The 13,324-nt window shown below is 35.9% G+C and overlaps 1 protein-coding gene across 1 annotated transcript in view; it reads right to left on the bottom strand.

Annotated features, from left to right (window-relative positions):
* The window catches only part of BANK1 (B-cell scaffold protein with ankyrin repeats 1), a 246,241-nt gene that overhangs the window by 100,628 nt on the left and 132,289 nt on the right, over nt 1-13,324 (bottom strand). Inside the window, exons 5-8 of the mRNA XM_019470552.1 lie at nt 7,792-7,940; nt 6,526-6,620; nt 6,435-6,484; nt 4,275-4,417 (exon numbers count right to left, since the gene is read on the bottom strand). Coding sequence (XP_019326097.1) covers nt 4,275-4,417; nt 6,435-6,484; nt 6,526-6,620; nt 7,792-7,940 — 437 coding nt within the window. The remainder of the gene's footprint in view (nt 1-4,274; nt 4,418-6,434; nt 6,485-6,525; nt 6,621-7,791; nt 7,941-13,324) is intronic.

Below are 13,324 nucleotides of genomic sequence, written 5' to 3'. Positions count from 1 at the left end.
CTGCCCATTCCTGCTCCAGAGCACTTACAGACTCGTAAGTATGCTGCATTTACATATTTTGATGTACCCTACACAGGTCTCTATAGGCCCATAAAATCTTCCCAAGAAATCCCAGCAACGCTATGCACTTAAAGTTCATGCTGAAGCTTCACCAAAGCCAACAGAAGTAGAACTGTATTTGAAGTTAAACACCTGCGAGGGAACACTGAGCCAGTCAGGAGTTTGAGAAAGCCCACATTTTATCTGAATAAAGATTTAAAACATGACAGAAAAGAAGTAAAAGCACTACTTTCTCCCTGCGTCCTTGCAGGCAAGTTCTTCTTTCCAGAAGCCGCTCAGAATTAAGCTAGTGAATTTGTATGCAATTCTTCCCATGCTCTCTGAAGCACAGCGAGCTGCTCTGCTCTACCCTTCAATCTCAGTCCTTCTGCAAGTGCCACTACCTGTCCCAGAGCTCAGCACCAGCAGCTTGTCCTTGCTCAGTACCACTTCCCCAGGTGTAGGCACTATCTCCATTCCCTCACCTCCTTTTCAGAGCAAGAGGACACAGCTGTGAACAACAGAGAAGCCCACACCTGGGCTTCCAAAAAACATCCTTGAAAAAGGGGAAGACCAAGCACATATTTTGCTACTTTTGTGAATGAGATGATCTGCATTCTTTAATAACTGCTAACAAAACCCTGAAAAAGTGTGCCACTGAAACACAGCATACACAGCCAGTAACTTAATGTATTTCTCACTGGCTTTAGCAGTACTAACAAGGTTACATTTACATAAAGATTAACTTCTTCAGTAGTTCTTGCGTATCAGACACTACTTTATATGCAGTTCAATAGCTAGATTACTTCTGCCAAGGAGAATGGGCTAGGCTTAAAAATCACTTAGGCATTTCTGACAATTTTAGCCAGTGATAGAATATGGAGAGATTTCATACTTAGAGGAAAAGAAAGAAACATTTTAAAATAACAGCTGCTGATGTGGCTTAGAAGATTGAACTATTGAAAACGGTTTCAAAGAAAGTATCTCTGGGGATCAGGTAAAGGTGCATACATAGTATCACCACATAAGTCATATAGCTATTTCTTACAAGTTTTCATAGAAATGGCTGCAGTTTATTTTCATTCTTTTTCAATACACATTGTAACTGCAATCCTGTTTGATAAAAACATCCTTTAAGATACCAAGTCTCTCAGAATCATAGGAGCATTATTCAACCAAAGTTTGTCATGAAGACTTCCTGAATCTCTCTAGGTAGTTTAAGTCACTCAAATTAATATGAACCTATCAACTTCAGTAATAAGGCTATGACCCTAGTTTCAATTTCTTTTGAAAACCTAAGAAATCTGTACCAGGAAACCCCAACACTAAATAATTGAATCAATAGTTGCATTTGGTAGAACGTCTGAGAGAAAAATCAATACAGCATGTAAATCCAGCAGAATGTTGAAAAGATAAGTTGATGAAAAGTAAAAAAATTAAATATGAATTAATATTTTTAATTATGAATTATAAGAACTTTAAAATCAGTCTGTATATATGGAAGTGAGAGAACAAAAAAAAATCATGGTCTTTAGCCAATGCCCACCCTCATATATTCTGATAGCAAGTTCATTCAGCATTATGATTCAGTTGTTATGACCACAACTCTTCCTACTTTACTTAAAATTTCAGTTTTTTTTTCTTTTGAAACTTATGCAAAGAAGCTTATTTCATTTTTTACTCTATTTATTTCCTTACATTCTAATTATTTATTTGGTTGTTTAAAATGTCTTGCTAAGGTTGGTATATGCTTTTTCAATTCAGACAAATTTGGAACATAGAAAATTACAATCTATCAGATGTGGCAAAGAATTTCATCCAAAAACATGATTTTTAAAAATCTTAGAATACGTTTAATCTAAAACATGGTTAGTATTAATCTTTAATCCCTCTCTAAAAAAAGGAATTCATAAGTGCAGTGGTACCATACTTTGTTGGTCTCCCACTAAGATATATGAACTGACCTGACCATCAGTAAAAGGAATGGATAACTGTAAGCCTATTTATTGGGTTTTGTTTATCTGTTTGGCTTTATTGGGGGACAAAGTGGAGAAGGGGACAATAATCTCAATTATGATAGCATCTCAAAGCAGCTGGAAGGGCTGGCAACACAATATATAAAACAATGAAAGCATTTTACCAAAGCAATGTGTCTTTGGTATACATTACTGTAGCAATTTGCATTCATCACAGAATTTTAATAAGGAGATACTTCTCAGTATCAGTAAAGATCTTGAACTTTTCTTTGAACAACAGAATGATATTGCTTTGATCAATAATTGCTGTAAGCTTTTCTATTCTATTTTTAATTTTGTTTTCCATTGTGTTTAATTGTTACTTTGTGTAGATAAACCACTGTTGCCCCAGGATACTTTTGCAAATAAGCCGATAGTCTCAAAGGTTTTAATTATCCTGGTTAAATAAAAGTTACTACTACTCCTGCTACTTGATGGGAATTGTAATTAGTATCATGTCCGTTTTGTTTTTCCTTGTGTGAACATATATTTAAAGATTAAGTTAATTCACGTTCTGTAAATTGCATCTTTACGATGTATCTTATTGCCATTAAATCAGGTTTACATGAGAGCTTAAAGTATTTAAAAAGTTTGTGGAAATAGTTTAGCTACCTAGCTAGTTAGTGTACCTCACTCCATGGCCCAGCAGGCACCATTAAATATGATGACAAATCTTCCAACACATATGTACACTTACAAAAGAATTACCATTAGTATACTTTCCCACAGAGCAGCCATGGTATTGTGTGGATTGTAAAACTTACCTGGTTATAAAAATTCTCAGCATTAATTTTTCAGTTGCCAAAACAATAAAATTAAGAGCAGACAAACAGTGTCTCCTCATTTAAACCCTTGCATATTATCCAGAGGAGTAAAGGTGAGGAAATTGTTAAACATACCTGATAGTTATAACACTACAGCTGTATTTCCTGGTGTGCACTACTGCTCTGCACAGAATTATTTTTACATTTGAATATAATTTGAATTGCATGTGTCTTACTAAATATTAGTCATGCTGGTTAAATGAAGGGTCAAACTCCTGAATAACACAAATAATTCTCCAGTGGAAATACCACGCGTGTTGTAGGTATCTAGGTTACCATGTTAATTATAATTTTTTTAATCATTATGACACACTTCTTGCGCATAAAATTTTAAATGAAACCTGTTAGAAGCTTACTTCGATGTCCTTCAAAATACAGGCTAAAGAATGATGGATACTATAAAGATTTTAAGAACGCACTTACACTTAGAGTTGCACTATTTTTCTTGCACAACAGCCTGTTTTCTTAGAACAGAAGTGACTTGTACTTGGAAGGAATCTACCCCCATCCTTAGTAGAACACTAATAATGCAATACATCATTTTTTATTAATCCTTTCGTTATAAGTATAATGCCTTAGGTGGTAGATAATGTATATTTGTCACAGGAAAATGAGACTGTCTGCAATGGAAACACAGACTATTATTTTTGTTCTGGCTTTGCAATTACAATATAGACATCATGACAAGTCTGCTTGGGCTACCCACCATTCAATAAATGATACTTGAGATTCTGTCCTTTCTTAATAGATGTTTTCTTTTCTTATTATTTTGTATGTGCCATTGGCAAAAGGCACGCTGCAGAGCACAGCAGCCTGCTGTGCTGATTTGAAACCCAGCTCAAAACCTGAATTCTTCTAAATATATGCAAAGAATCTGCATGGCAACCAGCAAACCATATGAATGATAATTCAGCAGCTGTAAATGGACTCTATATGAATAGCAACCTACTGTCTTCCACACAAGCTATGCCAGAAAAATCCCATTGGCTGGTGAATGAATAATAATCCGCCAACTACAATGTGATTTAAGATTACTTGCTTCTATTGGTTTTAGAACATACTAAAAAGAACACTCTAAATAGAGAGGGACAGCACTACTGTTTGTTATTATTTTCATCCTCTCTAATGCAGGATGTTGTTCATTGGGCATATACAGCAGAAAGGATGTTTGTTATCACTCTCTAAACAAAAACAAAAAAAAGAGAAAATTTGTTTTCACTTGCCTGACTCGCTTACAACTAGACATCTCAAAGACAGGCCTCTGTAATCCTGAGCCTATTATTGAGCCATTACGCATTACTGTGCAATCAAAAGATTGTGTATTATCTCTTAGCTCATTTAGGCACTTACATACTTTTTTTTTTTTTTTTAATTAAAAATGCAGAAGTCAACTTACCTGACAAGTGAAAGCTATTGGGTCAGCCACTTTCTTAAAAATGTGCTCAATCTCCTCTAGTGCAGTATAGTACTCGATCTGCGCTGTGGTCTTAATGACTCCCCCACAGTAGACATTTACATATACAGGGCCAGCAGGAAAATCTTATAAAACACAAATCAGAACAGTAGCTGAAAATATTTTACAGTCCCAGACCAGAGGTCTCAGGGAATGAGTAGAAGAACAGGAAAATATCACAGAAAATGCATAGAGTTGATGAACTGGATTTGCATTCCACAGATGATTCAGTGTAGTCAGTTTTCTATCCAGGTCTTTCAGTCTAACATTAAAAAGCTGACAAAAGAAAATACTTATAAAACAAAGCTATTGTATTGCTTCACGTTAGAAAGAAGATGAAAACAGTATGCTTCAAATTTCCAACTTTCCTTTGATAGACTGATGACCTATAATCAGCTCTCTTATGCCTACAAATTAAGGAAAAGTTCATTTATTACAAATAGTGGCATTGCTATTCATCTTTTGAAACATTTTTCTTAATTGCAGGCAAGGTTCTCAAAATTGGATTTGAATTAGGCTGCAGAAATTGCAGTATAATTACTTCCATTCCAGTTGTTTGCCTAGTAAAAGCAAAGGAAAGAGGCATTTGTATAGTCTGTTACTTAAGTATGACTTGCTCTGTGTATGCAGCATGAGCCCTCTTTATGAGCACATTTTACAATTCATTAGTATTCATTGTGCCAGGCATCCTGCTGTACCATACCAGCACCAGCACAGTTTTCTTAAAATTCTAACTCTGCCCACAAAAGAGCGATAAAAATGGGCAACCCTAAAAATGAAGAAGAATAATAGGGCCAAAGAAACTAAATTAATAGAACATCACCTTAAATCACTTAAATGGAAACTGCCCAAATGCCTTTTTAAAAAAACAAACCCCCACCAAACACTTTTTTCTTATAACATCAGATGAGCTGGACCCTTATTAAAAAAGGGTACTCCCAAACTTCAAGTTTTCCAGATTTTGAAACAGAAAGAAGCCTACAGAGAGAAGCATTAAATACAAATGATGTAAGAAACAAAATTAAACTTGGGCTGCAGCTCTCTGCCAAATTTTTCATAATATTTCATTTACTGTTCATATTTTATTTCTTCATCCACTATAGAAACCTTCCTGTGAACAACAATGTTCTCACAGCATAATTCTGGAAGAATCTTTTAAGATCAGTGAATGAGGATTTCAGCTTTCTTTCTCTGAAATCCAGTTACAGATGAAAGTTTCCTGTTGGTCATGTACTTCCCAGTCACGTATCTAAAAACAAACTCTCTGCACCATCACAGTGATAAAGAACTCTCAGGCCATATGTGGCCATCATCTCAAGACAGCGTTGAGGATGAAAATCAGGCTACAGAATTACCCAAACGGAGATCCAAGAAGCCACTGTTGAAAACTGTAGCCTATATAAATATTTCTTCCTATCTAATGTTGTACTGCAATGGTTTTAGAATAAAATATTATATAAGTTCCTTTGGGAATTCACAGCATGCAGTGCAGTGGCAAGCTACACTCTGAATACTTAGGTGAAAAATTTTTTAATTCTTAACTCACATCAAGTGAGTGGGGATAGGTGTGGCCCTTAAATCTGCACAGATCTCCTAAGAGAAACTATTGTTAACTAGTTGAAACTGTTGGCAACTAGTTGTGATGGAGCAGTTGAAAAAAATCATTAGAAACCAGCAGAGCCGAGTGATACAGAGAAATGGCATGGACATGAACAAAGAAATTATTTCCTGTGTCATAGAGAGGAGTATAACCAAATTTACTGCATTAAATATAAAATGAAACATTTTAGTAATAGAGTAATAAGAAAAGAATATTAGCTTTGCATTTTACGGCAGTGATTTTGAAGAATGTTAATCTGTGACTAATCAATGACATTTTTAGACTGCCACCTGCCATTTAACCACACAAAAACAATCTAATAGAACCTAGTTTCCCATAAATCACAAGGCCTTGCTTCTCTGCATTATTAATAGATGTTCTGTGTGCAAAACCCATGTACAGGAAACACCTACAAAATAGTGGGAAGTGAAACTACTTATCAGAAAAAGTGAAAGGAGTCCAAAATTTTCTGTTTACTTAAAGGTAAAGAATGTTTTTCTTACCTAAGGCTTTCATGTACTTGACCTTCTTATTCCAAGAGGCTGGCTGTGTCCTAATTTGTTGATTATCTGCTATGAATTCAATTTCTAAAGCTGTGTCCTAATTTGTTGTTTATCTGCTATGAATTCAATTTCTAAAGTTTCATCATCTATTTCATCTTTCAACAAAATGAATATTTCACCAGGGTTCTATAAAATTAAAATATATTCCCATTAGTCCTTCAGAAAATTATACTGGAAGTGTAAAATGCAAATGAAAACATAAGTTGGAAGGAAAGTTCCTTTGCCAACAGCTTGATACAAAAAAATCATAGTACCAAAACATGATGCCATCTCAGTGATATCCTTTAGTATTTTATTGACATAAATGACACAATTAATGTAGTATTTTGAATTCAGCTTACCTAACAATATTTTAAAACAGTATTTTAAATGCACATGTAGGTGAATTGTTACATTTTCTGAGACCATTCTACTTTATAGTCTAGAAGAATGACATTCAGCCTAGTAAGAAAAACCTAAAATACTTTAGACTCATTTAAACTCTTACAGTGAACTGACAGGAAAGTAAGAGAAGCAGCAGGTAATGTGAGACAATACCCCTCTACTGCCTCCTGAACCAGAGGGAAAGTTGCTCCCTTAGAACTGTACCGATCTCAACAATGAAATAATGTGTATAAGTCATCTTTGAAAGACAGATAGCAAGCAAAATATGTGACATTCCATGTACACCGCAACCTCCATATCTGACCCTGGCCACTTACTTCTATAAAGGAATGCAGTGCTGGATATTGTACTTCCTCTGTTTACATTTTCACATATTTTCTCACAGCAACTCTGATTAAAAACAAACACATACGAACATTTCTGTTCATCGGATATGCATGCAGATATGTATATATAAATATTTCTGATTGAATTTAAAATCAGACAAGGTATATGCTCACACAAGCACTTGTGTAACTCGTCATATGGGCACATATGCATATACCCATATACCCGTCATGGATTATTGCCAAGAGACACTCCGTATCTCTCAAGAAGTGCCTGACTACACGTTCCCTCTAAACTACAAGGTCCACATGACAGCAATATCCCTACTCAAGCTGTCAAATAATTCTAACAGAGATAAAATCCCTCAGAGGCTGTCTCAAAACTATTTTATTTGCAAATCTTTTGGCTGCAGCATGGATGTGACACAAAGGCAAAATAAATCCCATTGCAGTCTCGATGCACTCTCATTTTGGCCCCTTATCTGCTATTTGTTTTCAAAACTGTTATAGTATGAATGAGATTGTAGCAGGAAGAGGAGAAGAACATTGACTGTTATCCCAAAGACTTTAGCATCCAAAAACCTTACCTCACATGATACTCTTCCTGGAAGCACCAATATCGACTGCTCGTTAGTTTCTAATGTTCCAGAAAGTACCTCTGTTTTAAAACTGACGTCTGTTTTTTCTGATGCTCCCCTGACATCTGACAAGTTAACATCAGAGCTAGTCTGGTGATCTGAAATAAATAATGTGGAATGAGGACATTGTTAACAATCCCAGATCAACAAAACATGGCAATGATATGGTTTCCAACATATTACTTATATGGCATTTGGAGTCAGATTAGGGGCACCGCATGTAAGCCTGGCAAAATTCCTTTTCATGTAAATGTGGTGAGGTTTCCCCCTCTGATAAAGAGCTTGCCTCTGAAGTTCTGATCCTGCAGCCGTCATTTATATGAACAGGCTCTGCTCATATGCTTCGTCTTACTAAAGTCAAAAGGGACACGGCCTTTAGACCAAAGTTGTCGTGACAACAAGGTCACAGAGATCAGCCAGTTTTGTAATCTCAGAAGAACAAACCCTCATACACTGAGATAAACTGGGATTTTTACCTCTCTTGCTTTCCCTATATGTAAACAAGGACATGCTACACGTTTACATCATCAGCCCACCTGTCTACAGGAAGGATTTATGTGAGGACAGTGATACCTGTGACCAGGTAACTACGACAGTAGAGACAGATTTCCTTAACACAGACTCCATAGTCTTTGCCTTCCTTCATGGACAAAACGATGGACTGAAGGCATACATTTTTTGTGTAGGATATTCTGGATTTGGAAATGCTACGCCAGTCATACAGATAGCTTGCAACCACTTTATTTTCTGTTTTGCTGTACCAGTAAAAGCCCAAGAGCAATAGTGAATCCTTCACCAAATCACAGAATTTTAATGAGGAAATATAAAAGAACTGACAACTGCATCTGCAGAGCTCTGACTAAGCCTGTGTTTTAGAAAAGCTATTCTTCACACCTGCTACTTCTCAACTGTATCATTACTACTCCTTTCCAGACACTCTATCACCCTGTACAAAACGCTCTTGCCCCCCATCTCAAAGGACTGCAGCAGCTCTTCATCACGCAGGATCACCCAGCATATTGCAGTCACCTAGTTAGATTAATGATATCATTCCAAGCAGCTCAGAGTTAAAAAATCTTGACTGGCTGGTAGGAAATTTCCTGAGAGACATCAACAGTATCTTGTATTACCGTAAATTATGGAACACTCACAGTCAATTACACTCAAGGACATAAATAACTTCAGGCACATCTTTTCCTCTTAAATGGATGTAGAATATTAATATAAATTAGTGATGGGCAGAATACAGAACAATAGCAATTTGGCTTTGCTCAAACAAGTACCACAGCCATTTTTGAGTTTTTTCCAAAAGTGCCCAAGTGACTGAGGTACACAAACCACACAGTGCTCCTAAGCGGCACAGAACTCTTCCCATTCAGCATCAGTATTGCTAATTTGTAATTAGTTTTCTCACTTCTTGCTTGCCTTTATTTCCCCCATATGTACCAGTTTGCTGCAGAACGTTCCCTTTCCTTACCAACCTTGCCTTGCTTAAGAAAGCATAGATTTAATAAACAACTTCTATAATAAATGTGCCTGCTAAGTGAAGTTATGCCAGGGAACGTAGTACAGAAACTTGGGTATGCTATGTCTGATGTAGAATTTTTCTTTTTCTGAGATGTACTTTGATTGTTAGAGAGATCTCAGAAAAAGAAAAAAAGAGAGGAGAAAAAAAAAGAAGTATCATTTGCCCATGTTTCATTGAGGAAGCTAAAGGTTCTTTGAACACCTAAGGTGGGCAGATTCAATGTTCATCACAAGCTAGTAAAATCTCCCCAGCTTAGTCCTGCTTATATTCTCACGCCTTTAAGGCAAACTAATTCTGAATTTAAGATGTGAATTCAGTGTAGATTGGTAAAATTACACTGAACCTATGTGTAGACATACTTTACTGAATTGAAGTAGTTTTAATTCCATTTGCTTTAATTTATTTTGAAAGTTAAATAGGCTACACCGAACAAAGGCTATTTTGATTCTGAATGAGAATCCACCCACAATTCAATGCAGTTTAACTAATCCAGCTCAAAAAGTAAGTACATTAATTTTTCTGATTATCTCTGTGAAGACTAGACTTTATTTAGTACCACCCTTCAGAAAAAGGAAGGCCTAAACCCTTGCTGAGGAAAACAGTTAGGATACTGTATGCCCACAGCATGTACTTTGGGAATATTATGTGTTCATATTTTAAGTCACTCATAAATCTTATACTTAAGCACATAGAATTTACTTCAGAAGAAAACTCATATGAGGTGCATGCTTCTACTGAAGTTTTTTCTGCCACTTTAGGCAAAGGGGTCTTGCAAAGACAAAGAAACATTTCATTATCAGATTAACAAAATGAAAAGACTGAATAACAAATCTGGGAGGCACTGGATTCTCAGATGTCAGCTTTCTGTCAGTGATCATTCTTCAAGGATCATGTGGCTGCATTCTAATCTATGTGAAGTTCATGACAGCTTTATTTCTACAGTCTGCACTCTACTTACCAAAGATGAGAGTAGTTACTTCCACCTTTTGATGTCCACAATAATTTATGTGCTGAGAAGGTCAATGCTAGTGCTAACAAGTCGGTTTAAATTACGGTAACATTTTCCTCCCACATTAATTGCATTTTAATATTCTTATTATGCCTAGTGATATATAACTACAATATCAGGACTTCAACCCAGACAGTATTGGGATTGCACAGCCCTAGAGTTTAGACAAAGTATTAAGAAATGTGGCTCTACATCAAAGACTTGGATATTTAAGAGCATGAGGGATTCCCCTGCTGACTGTGAGAGTGGTTAGCAATTTATTAGCTAAAAACCATCAAGCAAGACCTCTTTCACTAAATGTCAGGTCTACCTGACAATCAATGAAAGCCATGGACAGCAGTCCAAGAATAACAGGGATCTATATTATCACTACTATATATTTAATAACCAAACTCCAGAGCCACCATCTCCAGCACTCAGATTCCTACCAGCAGTTGCGCACTATCTGCCCTAAAATGTGGAACATGAAACAACCACGTGAAGTGTTATTTGTAAATGCTGAACAAGCAATATACCAGAAATTAAGCAAGCCTTGGCTTGCTGGCATTAACTAAAACCATGTAGCTCATAAGGGTTTAACACTACAGTAATGAGATTCCAGTAACACAAATGGAGCAATGTATAGACATTATTTGTTTAATGTGGGCAGAAGGTGTTGCCTGATGTACCGGTCTTTTTAACACTTAAATTTTGGACATCTTCACTGTGAATCCTCTTTACAGTCTTGCTTTTAACCTGAAAGCAATGGCTAGGGAGGTCCACTAATTGCTAAGGCTTTCAGAAAAAAGATCATTTAACAAGAATTTACAACTGTAGATGAAGATTAGCTTAAAAGAAATGTAAAAGGAACATCATTATAATGCTAGAATATCTAAGAGAGAGGATTTATTAAAGAGTATTTGTTGCTTGGTGAATGTGTTCTTTTAACGTTTTATATAATGGTGACCTATCTGTGAGGTTCTTAAAATGTAGCAGTAATGATTAAAATAATGGATGAATAAAACCAGACCCTTTCTTGTAGGATTGAAGTATAAGAAATTATTAACTATATCTAATGATGCTTAGACAGCACTATGAGCTAGAAGCTAAAAAGAAACGAAAATCTGATCATCTTCCCTTGACTATTCAGGGCAGTCCTATTGGGAATGATTGTCTATTATAGAGGGTAACACTCCATTTCCATCAGGTTACTTTTGTTGGCTTACTTTTGACAAATATCTACTGCTGATGGTCACATTGAAAGGACTGATCTTAAATTTAAGTTCATATTTAAATAATAAACTATTACACACGTTTACTGTAACAGTTATTCACTTAATTGGGCACAGTGCTGATGTTTTCAATTTTACTTCAATGTTCTCTCTTATTCATGTAACTTCAATACATCAATTTGCTATACTTTACACAAAACCTTTTGGAATGCATTATTGCTTTCAATTTAACATTTCTAACTGAATTCATGAAATGACTTTGAAATTGCATTCCTTTGCATAAACTGAGAAATTTTAATGAAGCCTCTCTAGTCTCTTGTGGATTCAACAATTAATGCCTCACCATGGCTTCTGAACAACTTTCATGCCACATCCAACCTCCCCTCCGCCCCCAAATTCTAACTTTTCAAATACACTCTTTAACTATCCCTATTGCAGTCTACATGAGGATTATAAATTGTCTCTGTCTTTGATTACTTGGTAATTGCTACATGTTTTGAGTCAACAATGTATGTGACAGATTTGGGGTATTAAAAATAGCAGAAAACATAAACTTATGAAAGATTTATGTGTTTTCTAAGGCTACCCATGGAATGAATCTCACAGCCAAAATTTAGTTGGTTTTACAAAAGCAAAATGCCTGCTAGCTTTACAAATTTCAGTTCTTCCTCAAGTCTTGCTAAAGCAATACTAGCCTAAGAACTGAAACTGCATTACAAAAAAGGTCCTCATTTATCCCTAGATCACACAACATATAAGAGGATAAGAAATATGGGCAAATCAGGTTAGGCAGATGACAAGGAATGGAAAGGTAATCAAGCACATGTGGCCAACTTGCCATGTGAAAGAAAAGACAGGGTGTTCCAGTGTCAAAGATTAAATAAAGAGGATTACAGGGAAGATCACTTAGGATAAATTCAGCAGATCATTTAAGTGCAGGAGTCATCCCATATAATATGGTAGGACCGTTCCCCAGCACAATGTGAGGTAAAGGCAGAGGTAGCCCCACTGGGTTCTGTGAAGCATAATTGAAAAGGTGCTTGTGTATAAGTGACGACTTTGCAATTCAAAAGCTTAAAGTCAAACACATGTGAGTGCTCTGCAGAAATGTGGATGAAAGTAGAGCCATACAGGAAAAAACCAAAGCAACCTTCTGTAATGCGGAAAAATCAGGAAAAAAAGACTTATGCACATCATATTCTTCCTGCAATCCACCTTAAGTTTATCATAGACATTTATGAAAGTTAATCCTCTTAAAGTATGGGTATTTGCAAATTCTGTATGAACTCAGCAGAGAATGCAGCAGAGTGGGACTGAAAGGCAGCCTCTAACTGCATAAATTGCTCTATAAATGACCCAAGAAAGGCTGTGAGAAACATAGAGGCAGAAAACATCCACCACACTGGGCTTCATTCAACGAGCCTGTTTTCCTCAGCATGAACATGGGAGTTACTAATTTTTACCATAAGCCCTTTCTAAGATATGATTTCAAAGCAAATCCCCTTTTCTGCTCTGCTGAAAAGTTTTATTTTACTGATGGTGAGAGAGGGCTTAGGAATGGAAAGGTTTCTAAAAATCACAGAAAATTATTAAATACATTCTCAAACATATAAACATCTGACTTAAATCTTAATTTCTTTCATTTGTTTTCTATCATGTATAAATTCCAGACCAAGGTAAACATATTCATTATTGAACAAGCTTTAAATAATGCTTCTTTCTATGCTGAATCTA

Source organism: Aptenodytes forsteri, unplaced genomic scaffold (genome assembly GCF_000699145.1).
Source record: "Aptenodytes forsteri isolate BGI_AS27 unplaced genomic scaffold, ASM69914v1 Scaffold93, whole genome shotgun sequence".
Classification (NCBI taxonomy): Eukaryota; Metazoa; Chordata; class Aves; order Sphenisciformes; family Spheniscidae; genus Aptenodytes; species Aptenodytes forsteri.
This window is presented reverse-complemented; position numbering and strand designations above follow the sequence as displayed.